Source organism: Arachis ipaensis, chromosome B1, assembly GCF_059453495.1.
Source record: "Arachis ipaensis isolate K30076 ecotype BB chromosome B1, ASM5945349v1, whole genome shotgun sequence".
Lineage (NCBI taxonomy): Eukaryota > Viridiplantae > Streptophyta > Magnoliopsida > Fabales > Fabaceae > Arachis > Arachis ipaensis.
The window spans coordinates 6207604-6229443 of NC_142436.1; the positions used below are offsets into that span (position 1 = coordinate 6207604).

Below are 21840 nucleotides of genomic sequence, written 5' to 3' on the forward strand. Positions count from 1 at the left end.
GCAAAATCAACCATTCCAAGCTTGCTATGACATCTCTCAAAAATGCTTGGAGCTAGAGTCTTTGTAAATATGTTTGCAGTTTGGTTTGCAGTGGAGATTGGAAGTAATTTGATAACCTTTTCTTGCCATTTATCTCTCACTATATGACAATCCATCTCAATGTGCTTTGTTCTCTCATGGAAGACTGGGTTTGCTGCAATGTGTAATGCTGATTGCTAATATATGGCTATTGGCTTCTCCAACTTCACTTTCAAGTCTTGCAAGATGTAGGTCAGCCACTGAGCTTCCCTAGTTGCCATTGCTAATATCCTGTACTTTGCTTCGCATGATGAACTTGCAACTGTATTTTGTTTCTTACTCTTCCAAGATACAATTGAAGTTCCCAAAAAAAAACAATACCCAGATATTGATCTTTTACTATCCGAACATGTCCCCCAATCACTGTCTGAGTATCCCGCTGGCTCTAAGTCTGAATGAGCTGAAAACATCAACCCAAGTGCTGGTGCTCCCTTGAGATACCTTAATACTCTAATGGCAGCTTCAAAGTGTTTATCTGTGGGACAATCCAAGAATTGACTGAGTTTTCCAACTGCATATCCAATCTCCGGTCTGGTGTTGGTCAAGTACAACAATTTTCCAACTAACTTCCTGTATTCCGAAGTTGAGCTTAATGGAGTTCCAGAATTTTTTGACAATGGCACTGTGTAGTCCATAGGTGTCGAAACTATTTTGGCTTCGAGTAACCCATACTCTTTGAGAAGGTCGATGCAATATTTTCTCTGACATACAGTGATGCCCCTCCTGCATCGAGCCACCTCCAACCCCAAGAAAAATTTAAGCTCTCACAGGTCCTTGATTCTGAATAGCTCATGCAAGTGATGCTTGATGAATTCAATCTCCCTTAAATCTGTCCCTGTTACAATCAAATCGTTAACATAAACTAAAATAACAGTGAATCCTCCTTTTGAATCTTTAGTGAACAGGCTGTAATTATTTCTGGATTGTTGGAAGCTAACTGCTCTTAGAGCATCACACAACTTTGAATTCCACTGCCTGCTTGCCTGTTTTAGGCCATAAAGAGATCTGTCCAACCTACACACCATGTTTTGTGAAGAAACATTCAACCCGGGTGGAGGTTTCATGTAAACTTCCTCCAAAAGATCACCATGTAAGAAGGCCGTATTTACATCTAGTTGATGTAAGTGCCAGTTCTGCACAGCTGCAATGGATAGCACAATCCGCAATGTACTCATCTTCACTACTGGACTATAGGTTTCGAAATAATCAACACCAGCAGTTTGTGTAAAGCCATGTGCCACCAATCTGGCTTTATACCTGTCAATGCTGCCATCAGAATTCATTTTGAGCTTGAACACCCATTTGCAGCCTACCGCCTTTTTTCCATTAGGTAGAGAAGTCAAAGTCCAAGTCTTATTTTCTTTCAATGCAGAGAGTTCAGCCTCAATTGCCGCTTGCCAACATGGATCACTGATGGCCTCAGCATAGCATTGTGGTTCTTTAATGGGATTTGGCAATAGAGGGTTTGTAGAGTGCTGAATTTGTATATTATGAAATTGAGACAGTGACTCACAAAAGAGAATAGTTGACTCTTCAAAAAAATTTTCAAAAACTTTAGGATAAAATTCTTGTAAAATTCCAGGATTGAATTGAAGATTATTGATGTAGTTATGATTTGTATCCGATGCAGTGGTCATACAATGATAGTCTGCTAAATATGATGGTTTTCTCCTTGTCCTATTTGATTGTCTAATGTCTAGGTGTTAATGTGTTTGTGCTGGTGCATTGTATATGATCGAGCTGTCATTTCCAATAGTTTCATGAGATACTGATGGATAATTGTGTTTTGGTCGTACCACAGAACTTGATAGATGCAGGTCTTGTCTAGTTGAATGAACTAAAGAGCCATGTGATGTATGTGATGAATCATTGAATGAATTAGATGAATGCAGGTATGTTCCATTTGAGTGGTTTAAAGGGGCTTGTGGTGTATGTGAGGGCTCAATGAATGGATCCTCAAAATTTACCATGATACTTGGTTTTGGAGTTAGTGTCATAGTGTCAGATACTTGGTTATTGCCATTGTTGAAATATGATAGAAAGGGAAATTCATGCTCATAGAAGTATGTGTCTCTAGATAAGAATATCTTCCTTTCATTTAAATCATACAAGATGTAACCCTTAACTCCACTTTGATATCCTAGAAACACACACTTCTTTGCTCTTCCATCCAATTTGGATCTGCGAGCGTTCAGCGTTGAGGCATAAACCAAGCACCCAAAGACCTTCAAATAACCCAAGTCTGATAACTTTCCTTTTAAAATTTGATAAGGTGAAGTGTTTTTCAGCAATGCACTTGGAATCCTATTAATCAAATGAATCGCATGTGCTGCTGCAAAATTCCAAAAACGTTTTGGCAAGTTAGACTGAAACAACAAAGCTTTTGTGACAGTCAAGATATGTTGATGTTTCCTCTCCACAATGCCATTTTGTTGAGGAGTCTCAACACAAGAAGTTTGATGCAAAATTTCTTTTGAAGCAAAAAATTTTAAAAGTTTAAATTCAGGTCCATTATCTGACCTAATGCATTTTATTCTTGTATCAAATTGTGTCTCAATCATGTTTACAAAATTCTGAATTAAAATTCCAGTTTCACTCTTGGTTTTCATGAAGAACAACCAACTGAACCTACTTTTATCTTCAACTACTGTCAAAAAATATCTATGACCTGACAAAGTTGATGTACCTATAGGTCCCCATATATCCATGTGCACTATGTCAAACAATTTTTTTTTTATTTTTTAAGTCTTATTGAAAATGGTAATCTTTTTTGTTTGGCATAGTGACATGAATCACAAGGTTTATTACAATTTGTGTTTTTTCAGGAACTCATAGTCCCTTTTCATTACATTTATTCTTTCATTTGGCAGGTGCCCAAGTCTGAGATGCCACAGAGTGCTTTCAGCAGTTTGTGAGGGTTGTGAGATGTGTGTTGTGAGTGCAGATGCATGCGCAATGTTGTTATGTGTAGCTGGAACAGGAATTAGACTTTCAAATGCATAGAGTCCCATTCTTTGTTCAGCTACACCAATAATCTTCGTGGTAGCTTTGTCCTGAATTTCACAATTATCCTCATCAAAAACCAATTTGCATTTTAAATCTTTAGTCAACTTTGACACAGCAATCAGATTAAACTTGAAGTTTGGTATGAAAAACACATGGTTCAAGAAAAACTGGTCTGAAAACATCACCTTTCCTGCTAATTTGGCTCTGGTGTGTGAATCATCTGGCATATTTATCAAAACAGGTTTAATTTCTTTAAGAGTTTGAAAGGACTTAGTTGAAAAAGCAACATGATTAGTAGCTCCTGAGTCAATTACCCAGGAACCTGGAGAAAATACTGAAAGAGACATGATGTATGAAATACCTTCATTGGAGGGAAGAGTTGTGGTATAGATCTTGTTAATGCTATGCCTTGGTTGTGCATCCTGTTGGTTCAAACAGACACTTGGTGCTTCTCTCTATTCTGAATTAAAATCAAACTTTGAATTTGCTTCACTATCCTTTTGGATTTCATTGCTGATTTCATCACTGTTCTCATCAGCTATCACATTATTAATTGCATTCCCACTGCCTCCATTTTTCAAGTGTGGGGGAAATCCATGTTTCCTATAACAAACATCCACCAAATGACCATTCTTGCCACAGAATGTGCAGTACCTTGAGTTTCTTCCACCTCTTCCAGGATTTCCTCTTCCAATTCCTGATCTGCCTCTGCCTCTTCCTCTAAAACCTCCAGAATTTGCCATTAAAATTCTGTCTTCTACCATCTCACCGCGTTCAGTTGCCTTTCTTGTTGCAGCAACAAAGAAAACGCTTCATCTATACCTGGCAGTGGCTTTGTCATCATGAGCTGCGATCTCGCAGTGGAGAATTGTTCATTCAGCCCCCTTAGGAGCCTCACGACACAAGAATCCTCTTTGTATCCTTTAACCACGCTGTATTCACAATTGCATCTTCCTCTACAGTGAGAGCACTGAGGGATTGGGCGATAGTTATCCAATTCTTCCCAAATTCTTTTCAATTTCGTGTAGTATCCCGTGATCGAGAGATCACCTTGCTTCACAGTGAATAACTCTTCTTCTAGCTCAGCAATTCTAAAGATATCACCTCGTTGATACCTGTGTTGTAGCTCCTTCCAAAGTTCCATGGCTGAATCGATCCATAGCACACTTTGAGCAATTTCTGAACTCAAAGATAGGCTTATCCACGAAATCACATAGGTATTGCACCTTTCCTATGCTTCAAACAAAGAATCACTACTTTCTGGTTTCTCAATTGAGCCATCTATGAATTTTACTTTGTTCTTCGATCTCAACGCACGCCACATCGCTCTTTCCCAAAGATGATAGTTGTTCGTTCCAAGAATTATAGAGATTAATGGTGTACCTGGACTTTCTCCAGGATGAAGGAAATACGGACTTGTAGGATCCAGAGATGGATTCATCGCTGTTCTGTTATGACTTTGCAATATATTGATATGATTCACCAGATTCGCGAGCGTTTGAACGTCAATTGGCGAAAATGACGATACTGAGTTGCCTGAGGATGTTGAGTCGCCATCCATGGTTTGAATCTTCAAGGATTCTGGTTCTGCTCAATGCTCCTTCCAATTTTCGCTGTTGATTCCTTCTTTCTCTCTTTCACGCTCACCGTACCATGTGGAAATGTTAGTTCAGAGAGAGGGAAGGTTCAAGAACAGAGAAAAGTTTACAGAGGAAAACCCTAGGTCAAAAGCAAGTTACTTCTGACTGAGGCAAGAAAAATGAGACTTACAAGAGTAAAAACTCAAAACTCTAATTATTCTATCTACTATATATACTTTCTTAACTAAATCTGCTAACTAACCGTTCACCACTATTAACAACTGTATAACAAACTTTTTCAAAAATGCAAAGTGTGTAACTAACTTGCTAATGAATCTGATTTCTAATGTGATACAATTAAAATATTCTAATTTTGGTAAAAATAAAGGCTGAAAATAGATATTGAACTACAAATTTTAGTCACTAAATTGGTGCAACAAGTTTTTTGGCCACACAAACTTGTCTTCACTATAGATTGCTTTTTTATATAAAAAATTAATTTACAAATTTTAAATTCCTATAGATTGTTATTTTTTTAAACAATAACAAGGATTGATTTATTTATTTTTTCCACCAAAACTTAATATAAAAATTAATACGTTTAATAAAATTAAAATTTAAAGATTAATTTAATAATAAAAATTTATTAAATATTAAATTATTTGATTAAAAGTTCATTTAGGATTTTTTTAAACCTAAATTTGAACGACAAGTGTCGCTCCGGATCCCACTTTATCCCAAAATCTAGCGGTGCAAGGGTCCCTCACCTACAGCATTACATTAAACGACTTAATACTGACACATGACAGAGATCTAAATTATACCAACGATAAAATAATTTTTAAAACAATAAAAAATATTATAAAAATAGAAATATATTAAATATATTTTTAGAAAAGTATTTTAATAGTGAGTTTTGATTAGGGTGTTCAAATCCAAATCGATTCAAATTAAACCGCTCATCCAATCCGATCCAAATCGAAAACCGATTAAAACCGCACTAATTCGGATTTGATTGGATTCTATTTTTTGTAAACCGCTAGATTGGATCGGATTTTGGATATACTTTTCATAACCGATCCAATCCAATCCAAATCGCACAATGTGCTATAATATTATTATTTTATTATTATATTTACAATTATACTTATAACGTGTTCAATTTGTTATACATTTTTCTACTATTCATGTATTATTATTATTTAATAAATATTTTATGTTCAAAATACTATTTATTTATTTATTTTAACTAACCTATAATTTTATTTCTATTGTTATGTTATCGTTAACTTTTTAAGATATTGTTAAAACTTGTTATGTCATTGTTGATTATTTAAAATTTGATGTTGAGACTTGTTATATGTATTTAATTTTTTTTATTTAAAAAAACCGCAAATCCAAACCGATCCAAACCGCTTATAATCGGATCGGATTTCCAAAAAATTTCATCCAATCCAAATCGCATCGCACATAAATTAAGCGTTCAGATCGGATGACTTTTTTCCTTAAAACCGTACCGCAAACACCCCTAGTTTTGATGTAATATTTTATAAATATAAATAGAAAATTAGACTTTTTATTTTTAAAATTTGATAGTTTTATGCAAAATATTTTTTTTATGCACTTTTTAAATATTTATCTAAATATTTTTATAAAGTTTGCATCAATTATTTGACAAATATAAAATTTATGAACTACATATAAAATAATATATTTTTCATTTCTCATATTTATAAATATTTTAGAGATTTATTTTTCGTTTATAACTTTTTTTTTTTACTTTTAGAAATATTATAATCTATCATATAAACTTTAGAGTGGCATTTAAGTAAATTTTGGATAGAATCTGTCCTTGTTAAAAAATAAGAACGTATAAATAGAATCAGGAGTCTGACCTTGGCACTTAAGCAACCATTAACACAATGGAAGAGGGAACCAGCACTAGGTCAACGCCAGTCACGCTCACGCAGAGGTAAAGTTGCAATTTTTTGTTTTTTTGTTTTTTGTTTTTGGTTTTATTCTGTGTAATTTTTGTATCTTGTGTGTTTTTTTTCCTTAAATTTTTTGGATTTGATATTAGTGTATTTTTTTAAAAAAATAAATTACATTAAATAATAATAATAATAAAATTGTGCAGTTCTAAATCTAGAAGATACAAAGAAACTGAGTTATGCACAATTAAATTTTGCATAATAATCAATTAAAAATATCCTATCCTCACAAGAAAATATATTCTTACATATATCAAATAAGATATATATTTATGTACAAATAATAACTGATTTATTATTATTTAGTTATGTTTTGTATGTATTTTATTTTTATATAAGTAATTAATTTGATAGTTATTTTTTTTTACCTTTTCTTATACTCTTTATTATATTTTTATTATCTTTTTCTTAAATATTTTTGGTAGGACATGTTATCTGTCATTATATTCTCAAAAGTAAATTGTTCAATTACTTGTTAAGAAGCAATGCTATATATTTAAATTTTTTTATGAATTAAATTTAATCAAGTTAAAAAATAAAATTTAAAATAATATTAGTTATGATTAAATTTTATTATGTTAGATTAATTTAATTAAATTTTATTAATACAAAAATTTAGATATATAATATTATTTATTTTATAAGTATTACGAAGACAAAACTATTCATTTAACCTCTGTCATTACATAAGGATTAGACTTTCGTTTGATAAAAATTAAACTCTGAAGCTTGCATCAAAATTCGGATTCTTTTATTCATTGGTCCCTTCACAATTCACATAGACCATAGCTAACCCTAGTGCGTGTGCTTCATGACACTGCAGCGGCTTTGCGAGTGAGAGCGAGACCGATAACAGCGTCTACGATTGTCTCATAAACTTGGTGTTATCAGCAATTGCCATGATGCATGAAGACTTAACCGCTGCTAATAATCTCTTTCAAGAACACAAGCCAGCCTTCTTTATTTATTTGGTGGCTCAAATTTGCCACGAGATTGCAAAGAAGACACCCAGACCCAACACCCTAACTACTATTCTGTTCCACGGTTCAGGTGTGATTGCATTTGAAGCACTCTTGTGGCTCATCGTCGCTGGTCAATTTCTAGGGTTCTTCATCATCAATGTGCCTATATCATTGCTTACATTGCTCTGCTACTATCACTCCATCTATGCACTTGTCACCGTGTGTTATGGAGAGATGTTTGGCTTCATGGTACAGCAATTTGAAGATGGAAATTAAAGGAAATCAGGCAAGGCATCAACACTTTAATTTGGAGAATTATTACTTTTCGTCCTAATTACACTTTGTAATTCTGTCAATTTATCTTAATCAGCTACTTGTAGTAATTATTAAAAAAAAATAAGAAGAAAGAAGGCATAGAGTACAAAAGGAGTTTCATTTTGAATTTGCCCATTGTTAGTTAGGAATATCTTTAAGAAAGTTGCTTAAATTTCCTGTTGTTTGCTATTGCCATATATTTGTCTTATACAAAGGATTGAGCCTCCATTTTCTATGTGTGTTGGAATTTCTGTCATGTCTTAATATCTTTGAAGCTTGCCACTATCTCGTTTTAACTACAAATACTACAAGAAACTATAGTCTGTGGATTGTGTGAGTGCATGAATCTTGGAAACTGATTTGAGGAAAAGCACATATACTCTTCAATTAACTCTTAATTATGAACTCCTTTCCTTCATAATCCTTGTTAAAATCTCTTATTAACAAATAACAGCATGGAGATCAGATTTTCGACTGCCATATGAAAATTCTATAAAACCTCTGAAGCAAAGCTTATTTTATTTGTTAGACAAATATGCCAACATTGCACTGCTCTGTCTCATCCCTTGTGACCATGCTCTTGTCTGATTTCAGGTTATAAACATGATAATCTTCTGTGTTGCTGCTAAACTTGAGGGAGATTCCTGCTTTAACTTTACGGTCCAACTTATGCTCCCTTTCTGCTAATAGGACTGTGAAAGTGTAGCATAAAAAGTTGCAGCAAAATCAATTTTGCTCTGGCACTACACTGCAATTACCTTTGCCGAGTAGAGCTTATGTTGCAGAAAAGAGAAAACAGAAATGACTTTCAGTGGTTGGATGAAGTCCAGCCTAAAAAGTTCTGGGTCACCATATCATTTGCTGTCTAATATCTGTCCTAAAGGATGCATCTTGTTGATTTGATGAAAATGATTTTGAAGAGACTGAGTGTATGTGTGATAATTTTCAATATATTTATTTTCATTTCTTTGTGCTTATATTTGTATGAACTAATAATATTCAAGAATAATGGTTTGTTTGCCTAAACCAGAAAATCCTAAAATGCTTATTATTTTGAAATGCATGCTTTTCAGTTGATCCTCAATAACATGAGTCACTGTTTTTATCACAGGTTCACTCTCTTTCAAAGTACCTCATAGTTTTCCATGCTTCATAAGCCATTAAAGGTATATCTCTCTCTAATTACGAACTCTGTTGTATAATACTTCTAAGAATATGATGTATTGATGGATAAATTTGAGTATTTGATGTGAGTAGTTTCTTTACTTGATAGTTTCTAATTCTATGAGCCTGAAACATGAAGTACCAAATTCTCAGAAACGGATTTTAGCTTGTTGGAATGACTGCTTATGAATGCACCAAAAAGCACATGCTTGATATCTAGTTTACCAGCATCAAACATGTTTAAGTTAAGCATCAAATTTAACCAATTATTTTTTCACTTATCACCATCTTTGTTTCCATTTTGTATGATGCAGGCATTGAACCAATGACCACTCCAACCATGGAGAAATCAGATAAAACTTTACATATGTTGGTTGTTCACTTTATATATGTTGTGTTTTAGATTCATATCATCTTTCTTACTATATATTCTTTTCAAATTGGGTTTTTTCCCAACAAAACTAGACATAAGAGTACAATAAGACTAGACCTAAGTGAAGAGTATGATTAGTGTCAGAATCTTTGCTGATGACAGTTGGCAGTAGGCACTAACTGTTGCTAACAGACATGGTAACTGCCTAAGGGTCAAAAGACTTGTATAGCAAGCCATCCACCTTCTATATATATGTATATCATGATAAGTGATCTATCTCTTGTTCCGGTAGAATAACACAACCACCACAGCAGCAAAGCCTTATTCTACTAGGTGGGTCAGTTATATGGATCAAATAACGTCATTCCACCACCCTGTTGTACCTCATGTCTATATACTCAACCACCACCCTGTTGTACCTCATTTGTATATACTCAACCAGCAGACTAACTCATAACTATGCATCTGAAGAACATTGTTATTTAACAAAATTCAGCTTCTTTTACAAGATATCATGCATCCTCGGCTAGAATGTGAGAACTTAAAGTTGACCATAAAGCTCAAGTTAGAATCTTCCTAGAACATATCATAACCAAAAAAGGCCACATTTTAGTGAGCTTTTGGATGAAAATAGACTGAAATGTAATACCTGGAAGTCCCAAGGTACATCAAATATGATACCCATGTCTAGCATAGAACGAAGATCAAAGCATCAAGTAATCAGACAATCAGACAAAGATGGTAAAAATAAGCCATGCTGGGGAAACCAGTATTCTCATTCAACAATGTGTAAACGGCAAACAGTACACCCTAAAGAAAAAGAAAACTCACCAAAAACAGAACAATAATAAACATCCAATTTCTTTACTTCTTTTTGTCACAACACAACATAGTAATTGAAAATGTAAGGAGAAAGAAGGAATCCATCAAATTTAAATGAATAGACTAGCATTGCATGATGTGTGATATTCAATAATTTTATGTCGTCTGAACCAACCAACCTTATGACCAGCAGCATCAACTTTGGCGAGTCCTTTGGCTGTGAATGTCCCTATAGTAGCATGCCACTGCTATGAATAACAGAGTTGCATTGGCTGTGACGAACCACGAGAAGTGATCAGCCACGACCCACAAGATGGCTTCGAAAGCAATCACAGTGGAACAGATCAGGAGAGTAGCAGTCACCCAGCTGGGATTGGGTGTTCTTGAAGCAATGAGAGAGCAGAACTTAGCAATGTGGTAAACCAACATTGCTAACAGGTGCTCTTTGTAGGGATTAACAGGTAAAACTTCACGCAAAATTGCAGTTGCATCTTCAACCAAATTGACTAGATTTTGCAAGCTGCAAGATCAGGATACACTACTATGATTAGCGAGTGATAACCGTGTCTGAGTTTTGATTTTGGATGAAATCAAGTATAAAGTGAATTTATTTAATTATTATTTTTTTTTATAATAAAACAGATAAATCTTTTAAAAAATTGTAATGGATTTATATATTTTCAAAATAAATATTATCAAAATAAAATAAATATTATACATTAAAAATAAAATAATCATTAAATTAGTCATATACAATTAATTTGAATAAGTTATCAATACTAATGCTATTCGCGAAAATCCAATATGACCCAACCCGTTCAGATAAGATTAGCAACTCGATTCGTAGCGAGTCAGATTAAAAACAAAGTGAGTTAAGCTGCAGTCTGCAGATAGTGTCAGGTTCAGATTTATGTCAAATTCTATCCGACTTATCCATATCCTGATATATTATAGTATGTAGCTAAAAATTTATATACAATAAAGTTAAAAGAGATTGAATCCATTCGCTCCAATTTATAATTTTGTACATATATAGTGAAATTGATGGATTGGTGATTACGCTATTTATAATTTTACACGAATTTTATTGTGATTTTGTTGTTTTTAATTTTAATATGGACTTAATTTTGTATTTTGTTTTTAGGTATATTTATAAAATATGAAATGATTAAATATTGTGTTTGATTGAAAATAAAAATAATTTTCTTGTAGTTAGGATAGAGTAAAAAGTTTTATAGTACAAATAAAGTTAGGATTGATAAATTCTCAATCTATAAATAGGATAAAATTGAATTTAAAAAAATTAAAGCCACAGATAAAATTAGAGTGAAATTTAAATCTTATTTTACTATATTCATTGCCAGCTTTAGATTTGATGGCTTATTTTTAAATCTTATATATATAGTACTTTTGCACTTTCACCATGTCTTTTGTGAAGGACTTGCTTAAGGTTGTTTAATACTAGTTGACTTTTGCAGTTAAAAGCCAAGTCATGCAAGGTAGAGTTTTTTTTTTTTTTTTTTTTTTTTTGTGACATGCAAGGTAGAGTTGTTAAAAAATATTTAGAGTGAGGAAATTATTAAAATAAAATGATAAATTAATTATTATTAAAATTATAATTTTTATAATATATCTATTCTATTTTCTTGATCTATGAGTGATTAGATTTTTACTTTTTATTTTATCAACCTACTTAAGTTACATATAAATATATTGGACATACAATATTAAGTGTAAACTATTTATTTATTTATCTTTATTTTCATTATGTAAAATATTTGATTGACTGGTCTATTAGCAGCATATCAGATTATATTATACACGCTTCTTTGGATATTAAATAAGGTGGGTAATCCAAAATAAAAATTTTATAATTATTTTTAGAGAAAATTTCAAATGACATTCTTCTCTCTTCTATTTGTAAAATATGCATTTCTTTCCTTATAACTTTTAAAAAAATTTTCTCTTTAATTTATTTTAAATTTTTGTGTTAACTAATGTTAACTTTATCTATTTTTTTAAAAAAAATTATTTTTTGCAAAATACCCTTTAACAAAAATTTTATTTTTTATCATTAAATTTTGCTTACTAAAATATTTTTTAAAAAATTTAATAATTGAGTTATTTTTTCAAAAATATCCTTCAATAATATTTTAATTATTAAATTGTGATTTTATCAAAATTTTTGTTAACAATTATTTTTATATTTTACTATTAATTTTTTGATATCAATATATATTATTTTAACATTAAATAAAAAAATCTTGGTATGATTATTTTTCGATATCAATATATATTAATTGTTATACATGTTAATAGTGGTAAGATTTTTTTATTTATATTAAAATAATATATATTGATATCGAAAAATTTATAGTAAAATATAAAAATAATTATTAACAAAAATTTTGGTAAAATCATAATTTAATAATTAAAAATTACTGAAGAGTATCTTAGAAAAATATAATTTAATATTAAATTTTTTAAAAATATTTTGGTAAAATATAATTTAATTAATAAAAAAATAATTTATTAAAAGGTATTTTGGTAAGTAAAATTTAATGACAAAAAAATAAAAAATTTTGCTAAAGGGTATTTTTGTAAAAAATAATTTATTTTTACTTGAAAAATGAATAAAGTTAACATTAGTTAACATAAACAATTTAAAATGTATTAAAGAGAAGGTTTTTTAAAATCTATATAGGAGGGGAATGTATATTTTACAAATAGAGGAGAGGAAAGTATTATTTTAACATCTCTCAAGAAAAAAAGAGTGAAATTTTCTCTTATTTTTATGTGAAATTTTTTATTTTTTTGGATAATGAATTATAGGGTTAGATTTTGAATATTATAAAAGTATTATTTTTATTTAAAGTGTAGTCAAATAAATAAATTACACTTTTATATAAAATATTTTTATAAAAAAGATATTTTTGACATCTTCATTTAAATAGCTTCTATTAAATAATTTCATAATTTCTTTAGATATTAAACGGGTCAATTTAATTAGATTAACAGAAAATTTGTCATTAGACATATCTAATTTTTAACATAAAAAACCGGTTGAAAGCAAACCTAAAATAGGTTAAAGAGTCGTTAAACCCAATTTGTTTTTTTTTTACCAATGAACCAATTTCAAATAATATAAAATTAAAAAATATTCTTAAAAGATATATTTTATATAAAAATATATTATTTTATTTTATCTAATTATTTAAATATCTAACTTTATCAATTTAATAGCCGATTTGATTTACAAAACCTGAATAATATACTAATCATTTTAAGCATTTGTTTACTTTAGAAGACTTTTTCTTTTGAAAAAAAGGATCAAGGTCACCTCTTTGAAGATTTTTTTTTTTTTTTTTTTAACAAAGATAGGAGATTCGAACCCGCAACTTCTTAATTGAGTATGAGAAGACTATGCCATTTGAGTTATTACTCATTGGTCACCTCTTCGAAGATTATTGTTACTAAATAGAACTATATTACCAGTTACTAGTACTACTACGAGAGAAAAGATTTGAGTTTGATTCTTGAAAATATAATTGTGTATATTTTAATTTCTAAAATGTTAAATGTTCTAATTAATTCATAAAATTATATTTTACAGATTATATTACTGCCAACTCATTTAGCATTACAATTTTAATAGTCAAAGAATGATTATTATTTTATTTCTATACAAATTAAGCGACACATGAATGATTAACCTACGAGGTTGAGTGCCACATTATAAATATAAATATTTAGCTAATATGTGATAAATTTATTATTAATAAAAATATATAAAAATTAAAATTTTTAATATATTTATTTTGTCTTTATTAAATAAAAAATTTAAAATTTTTCACTAATAATATACTTATCATGTATCTTTTAAATAAAGATTCATGTTAGCTAAACCCTAAATATAAATCAAGCAATAAATTAGTAAGGGAGTGTGATATTAGTCATTTGGAAGTCACAATATCCATTTTCTATTTTCAAATCCCAAAAATGTATCAAGACATGAACTAAAATTAATATTTTTAAAGATAACACTTATCCAAACCCAAAAAACTCTAAACCCTTGAAAGTTAAAATAAAAAATAAATAAATAAATAAAAAGAAAAAGAAAGGCCTCTGCTTTTCCCCCTCTACGTTGAAATTTGCATTGTTGCTCCGGCGCTTGTGGACAGAGCTCTACTCTTCTTCAAACGTTTCGCTTTTTCTTGCTAGAGTAGAAACTGTGACTCTGCATCTCTAAATCTACCGATTTGGCTCAGCTATGTTTGTTTATTTTATGTGTTGTTTATGCCATTCAACCTGAGCTCTACCAGATTATTAGCTGTTTACAACTTCAGATAATTGTGGTTTGAGTCCCATTTAGAATAATTAAAGAATATATTCATGAATCATGAATAATGAATGGTGCATAGTATATATAAAATTTGAATTCAAAGACAACACATTTTTGTTTACATTCTTTAGATGCAACACAATGACTCAGAATTAAACTCATTTTGTAAAGAGACTTCTATAAACTTTATAGATGCTCTGTTACCAAACCGAACTGGCCAGTGCAGTCGGTTCTGTTCCTAAGTTTCACCAAAGTTAAATAACGAAGCAGAGCAAAGTAGGAAACATAAACACTAAAGAAATGATAATATACATAGAGATCACGGAGTCGAAGGAGTCGCTTTACCTGACATCCATGACTTGTATTGCTTCTATAACTCTGTCGAAGACGAAATTGAACCCTTTTTTGTGTGTATTTTTGTTTCGATTTGGTTGGGGGAGAGGGGGAAAAAGAGGAAGGGTGCCAGGGAGAGAGGGGGTTGATGAGGGTTCAAGTAAGAGTCCCAAGAAATGAAATGAGGTGTGAGAAATTTATAGGGTGATATAGGGACCCATGAGGTGTGAGAAATTTATAGGTGAAATTGGGACCCAAGACCCATCGAGTCTGGACTCTGGAGGAGTTGAAATTTGAAGACTGCCCATGTGATTGAAACACTCTTTACTCACTTGGACAGCCGGTTGGAGTACTTCTCATTAGCATATCCCTAAAAAATTATAAAAAGTGAAATTAAAAAATAATATACTATTTTTTGCGTAATTGAGCTTGACTTTGTTGGCTTCCAAGGGGCCCGTGGCAGGGAGCCAAGTCGTTCTTTTTAGAATGTATTGGTCGTTCTTGGAGTTGTCGTTTTTAGTTTTTGGAATGTTATGGGTTGGTTAGAGTATAGAAAAGTTGCCTATAGTAAAAGATTTTAAAATTAAGAGTGAACACCAATTTAATTTTTGTCTATTTTTATGAAGGATAAAGTAATTTCTGTCAAAAAAAAAAAAAAAGGACATTTTGATCCTCAACTTTTTTATTTTGGGATAATATAATTCTTTCATTAAAAAATTTATTAAATAATAATAAAAATTTTATTAAATAATAATAAATAATAATATGATAATGATGATGATAAAGTATGATAATAATTGTTGAAAAGATTTTTGTGGGGCTTTAAAACCCCCACAAAATACAAATAAAATCCTCTACAAAATTAATTTTTATTATTATTTAATGAATTTTTTAACAGAGGGATTGTATTGTTTCAAAATAAAAAGGTTGAGGGTTGAAGTGTCCCTTTTTTCTGGACAGGAATTGCTTTGTCCTTCGTGAAAATGGATAAGGATCAGATTGATCCTTACTCTAAAATTAAATATAGATTGAATTTGATGGGTTTAATTGAGACTAAAAAAAGAAATGGTGATGAAGTTTGACGTGATAAGAATTTGGGAGAATGATGAAGCAGGTTGAAAATTCGTTGATTCTGATGGAGCATCTGGAGGTTTGTTATTGATGTGGGACGAAAATATTTTTACGAGAGATAATTGCTATAAAGGTGATAGGTGGTTATGAATTGAGGGGACGTTGTTACAGAATAATTTTAAATGCACGTTTTGTCTGGTATATGGAGCTCATGTAAGAGAAGATAAGCTTGCTGTATGAGAAGAATTAAGCTATATTGCTAGACTAGGCCAAGTGCCATTTTGTTACATGGGAGATTTTAATGAGATTTTACAAGTGAAGAAAAGAAAAGGAGCTACTAGTTTGTTGGCATCTGCTATAGAGTTTTGGAGTTGGGTACAAGATATGGAGTTAGTGGACTTACCACTCAATGATTGCAAGTTTACATGGTTTAGAGGTCAATCTTGTAGCTGTACTAACAAAGTTATGGTTATCACAGAGTGGCTGAAAGTGTTCCCGGAGACTCGATTGAAAGGAGGACCTAGGGCTTGGCTGATCATTGTCCTATGATAGTGGAACATACAAAGATGTGTGGAGGTCTAAGACCGTTTAGAAGCCTTGATTCATGGTTTACTCATGGTGGGTTCTTGCAAATGGTGAAAGAAGAATGGAGGGATTTAGAGGATGCTCAATTTACTGATAAGTTGAAGGCCTTGACAGGTCCGCTTAGTAGGTGGCATAAGGAGAAATTTGGTAATATTGATAAAAAGATAAAGCAGTTTGAGGATGAAATAAAAAAGTCGATGACAAAGTTAGTGATGGAGTATATGATGGGACTATGGAAGTAAGAAGAAAGACGTTAGTAAGATGTTGCGAAAGATGGTATATAAGGAAGGAGATACATTGGAAACAAATGTCGCGATCTCGACATGCAAAAGAGATGGACAAAAACACTAGATATTTCTATAGCATTGCTTCAGCTAGACGCAAAAATAACAGAATTGATGCATTGGTAATAAATGGTAGGATGGTAAGAAATCAGGCAAGGATCAAGATTGCAATTAGAAATTTTTATAAGAGCTTATACCATCAGGAAGTTTTCTCCTAGAATTGGTTTTCGTGATGGACTGGTCAGTCGGATCGGTGAGGAAGAGTCTATATCTCTGGAGGTATTGTCATCAGTTGAAAAAGTGAAAGAGGCAGTATGGAATTGCGAGTCAACTAAGGCACCGGACATTGATGATTACAATATGAATTTCATCAACAAGTGTTGGGAAGAAATTGGGGGTGAGTTCACTGCAGCTGTGATGAGTTTCTTTGAGACAGCTAAGCTACCAAAGGATTCAAATGTTACCTGGGTGGCTTTGGCACCGAAATTTGTTGGAGCAAAGGAGATTAAAGACTTGTAGCCAATTAGTATGGTTGAATGTGTATATAAGGTGATATCTAAAGTGTTGTCTAGGAGGTTGAGAATGGTAATGCTAGGATTAGTCGGGGAGACGCAGAATGCTTTTGTGAAAGGTAGGAAAATACATCATGGGGCTTTGATAGCCTGTGAGACTGTTCAGTGGCTAAAATTGAGAAAGAAAGCTTCTGCCACCATTAAACTGGATTTCCAAAAAAATTATGACAAAGTTAAGTGGAGCTTTGTAGATATTGTTTTAGCTAAGATGGGGTTTGGACAGAGATGAAGGGAGTGGATTAGTGAATGTGTAGTTACTGCATCAATGTCCCTACTGATTAATGGGTCACCAACCAAGTCATTTAGGATGGAAAGAAGTTTGAGCCAAGGAGATCCTTTGTCTCTATTTCTCTTTATTCTTGTTGTTGATGTTTTGCACAGGATGATAGGAGAGGCAATTCGGAATGGGCGCATTTTCCCATTACTGGTAGGGAGGGATAATATAGAGTTGTCTCATCTCCAATTCACAGATGACACTATATTATTCTGCCCTCTTGAAGAGAAAACTGTGCGAAACTATAGGAGACTCCTCCGATGCTTTGAATTGGTGTCTGGGTTAAGTATCAACTTTGAGAATTCTATTTTGATTCCGGTTAATTGTGAGCCAGACTGGATACAATGGATGTGCGGTGTTTTGGGATGCAAGGTGGCAGTACTACTTGAGAAGTACCTTGGTATCAATCTAAGGGCAAATCCACGGCTTGTGAAAACATGAAAACCAGTGATTGATAAGGTTGAAGAGAAGCTTAGCCTATGAAAAGCGAAGGTGTTAAATAAAACTGGTAAATTGATTCTTATAAAATCTGTTTTTAATAGCTTGCCAGTTTATTATCTTAGCTTGTATAAGATGTCAAAGGCGGTTGCAGAAAAGTTAATTACTTTACCGAGAAGATTTTTTTGGGAAAAGGAGAATGGTAAACCTAGGATTGCTCAAGTTAAATGGAAAGTAATACAGGCACCTAAGAAGTTAGGAGGTTTGGGGGTGGGTGATGCAGTGGTTCAAAATATGGCACTTCTGTTTAAATGGTAATAGAGGTTTTCTAAGAAAGATTGTCTGCTTTGGAAAAAATTGGTGTGCTCGTGTAATAACCTGGATCTGAATCAGATGCTATGCACTCAAATGCTCCCTACTAGAGGTGATCCTTAGAAGGATATTTGTCAAATGCAGATAAAGGAGCAACATATTAAAGAAAAGATGATTAATGGTCTGTATATGGAATTAGGAGATGGGAGGATGATTAGATTTTGGGAAGATAATTGGTTACATTGTGGTGTTCTAAAGTCTTCTTTTCCAAGACTCTTCTCAATTTCAAACCAAAAAGGATTCACTATACGGGACTGTGGTTTTTGGAATGGATTAGAGTGGGTGTGGAACTTTCAATGGAGAAGAAATCTGTATCAGTGGGAATTAAAGTTACTAAACCAACTACATGGTGTTTTACAAGAGGCCAAATTGACAAGAGGAAGAAAAGATACAGTTGTATGGAAATTTGATAAAAATGGACTGTTTACTATTAACTCATTTGTGCAGGTATTGCAGGAAGAAAAGTTATCGGAGGATATATCAAGCTATAGTTTCACTAAAGCTATTTGGAAGGGGCTGGTTCCACCCGAGTTGAGGTTTTTACTTGGTTTGTATTAATTGGTAGAGTGAATACTAAAGATAGGCTGAGTAGGTTTGGTGTAATTGAATCTAGTGACAATTTGTGTGTGCTATGTGGTAAGGACATAGAGAGTGTATACCATTTGTTTGTTGCTTGTGAGTTTTCATGGCAGATATGGTGTGCTTGGGCTTCTGATGGTGGCCGTTCATGGACTATCCCAGGTACGATAAAGGAACATTTCGAAAGTTGGATAGGGATAACAATGAGAAAGAATAATAGGAAGAAGTGGTTGTTGATAGGTTTCTTTGCTATTGTTTGAAATATCTGGTGGAAAAGAAATCAAAAGACCTTTCAGAATAAAGCGTCCGAAGATGCTGATGTTGTTCAACATTCGTTCAAAAGCTACAGAGGATAGAGTTGTGCTAATTCCTTCCGTTATTGATAACAATGTCGGAGATGACAAAAGAATAGAGATTATGAATAGTTTTTTATTCTTGTTTTTTTGTTCGACTTTATTGTGTTGAATTTTGTATTTCAAAAAAAAAAAAAAACAAATTAATTTTTATCTTTTAATATTTATCTTATAATAATATCAGTTTATTGTATTTATTTCTATTAATAAAACTTTGTTGTAAATATCTTTTGAAAGAATTTTAAATTTTATAATTTATTTAAAAGTAATTACAATCACTATCAAATTTGTATATTCATCAAGTACTGCAATCTAATACCACTTCAACTTAGAGCGGTAGAGCGTTAGCAACTTCAACTGGTGAGAGTGAAAACTCATACACGTGTTGTGTTCCAAATTTTAAAACCTAGTTTGTATAATTAAATAATGTATTATATATTTGGTAACCTTAATTTTTTATCATTAAAAAAAAAGTCCAGGTGTTATATTAAAATTAAAAGTTTAACTAAAAAATAATAATTTTATGTTTAATATCATTTATAATTAAAAATAATTTTTAAAATTTATTTATATCAAAGTTCTTTTTATAAAACTTTAAGTTTTATCCTTTATTATAAAAATATAGTATAAATAATATAAATCAGTTTCTCTAATACTTTTGATATATGTATTTAAAATAAATTAGTAAATATAATACATAAAATATATTTATATTAATAAATAATTTATTTAATATATTTTAATTTTAATATCATAAGAAAATAAATAAATTTAATATAATCTAATTTTATATATTTTTTATTACATTTAGTTAGATATTATTATAAAAATTAAAGCATTCTTTATATGATACTAACTGTTAAAATTAAGAAAAAAAAATAACAAAAAAAATCATCAGAAAATAAATTTAAAATATAATAATGTGTACGCCACACTCCCCTTTCCTCCTTACATTTTGTTTTTTAATGGAAACAAACTAAGAGACTCAAGAATTAAAACAAACCAAATGGGAGGATGGAGAAAGGGGAAAGGATGGAATATACAATATTCCACATCTGGCACATTTCTCTCCTATTACTTTTTTTAGGGTGTGTTTGTTTGAGGTAAAAATAAGATGAAGAAACAAAAAAAATACACCATTTCACATTTGGCACATCATTTCTTCCACTTGTATTTTTTTGAGGTAAAAATGGGAGGAAAGAAGGAAGAAAAAGAGAGGAAAATCCACAATTTCACATCCGGCACATATATCATTACATATGAAGAGTTGAAGACTATAATTCTAAGCACCCTCCTTTGCAAACCGACGTCGTCTAAAAAACAATATAATTCTAACAGGTTACTCCCCGATAATATTTATTACGATTCAATTAATATGTGTTATTAAAATATAAGTTAAAATTATTATTAATAAAAAATTTAAATATTTTTATTTTAATAATTGTACCATAATTATATTAAAAATTAAATTTTATATAATTTTTTATAATAATTTTTTTATTAATAACTTTAAAACACATGTTAATTAAATTCTATGAATTATTTGTAACTTCGAAAGTTAATGTGTGTTTCATCTATTCCATTATATAAAAATCAAATTTTTGTATTTAACAATGAAATTGGCGTGGTATGTTTTTGATAGTATTTTTTAATTTATTTTTTAATAGATTAAATATAATTCATTACGATGAATTAATTATATCATCTAATTAATTTGATTAGATATTTAAATATTATACAATTTATTATAATTTATATCAATTAATTATTATCAGTTATTTTAATTCATTAATTTATAAAATACATAATAAAATAGATGATTTATTATTTATATTAATTGAATTCAATAAAATAATAAATACATATTAATTTAGTTAAAAAAATTACTATCTCATGTATAATTTATTATAGATATTTTTATATAAAATTAATAGTTAAAAATTATTAAATATTATTAAATTATCAACTATATGTGAGAGTTCGATTATCTTACTGCATATACATAATTAATAACCATGACATTTAGTAGCAAAAAAAAGATATTATGATGTTATTAATAAAAAAAACAAAGACAAAATATTAATAATATTATATAGACATAAGAAATTGATTATTAAATTAATTATTTGTATATTAAACTACCTTAATAGGCAGTTAAGCGTGTCTCTTTATGCCCGAACATATAAATACCTAAAGTCTTCAAACGGTAGTTTGTTTATTTTAAAAGTGGTTTTCTATTTTACTTTTTTTCTTATTCTTTTGTCCTAAATAATTTTACAAACTATAATAATAACTGCATACGAAGTTGTTTATTTTACCTTTCGATTCTCATCAGTCATCACTATC

General features: G+C 30.8%; 1 protein-coding gene, 1 long non-coding RNA gene and 1 pseudogene across 2 annotated transcripts; 1 reads left to right on the top strand and 2 right to left on the bottom strand.

The window, feature by feature from the left end:
• Window positions 1-215: 215 nt before the first annotated feature.
• Window positions 216-713, bottom strand: LOC107645053 (secreted RxLR effector protein 161 pseudogene; annotated as a pseudogene).
• A 3128-nt stretch (window positions 714-3841) lies between these two features.
• Window positions 3842-4645, bottom strand: LOC148575616 (uncharacterized). The gene is made up of 2 exons (XM_088502450.1): window positions 4468-4645; window positions 3842-4263 (listed from the first exon to the last, which is right to left on the bottom strand). Exons 1-2 carry the CDS (start codon window positions 4643-4645, stop codon window positions 3842-3844), a joined length of 600 nt encoding a protein of 199 aa, XP_088358576.1.
• Window positions 4646-7369: 2724 nt separating this feature from the next.
• Window positions 7370-10313, top strand: LOC107616328 (uncharacterized). Its single transcript, XR_001614513.3, has 4 exons — window positions 7370-7903; window positions 8527-8861; window positions 9044-9098; window positions 9411-10313. It is a non-coding gene; the product is annotated as an uncharacterized LOC107616328 (long non-coding RNA).
• Window positions 10314-21840: the final 11527 nt, after the last annotated feature.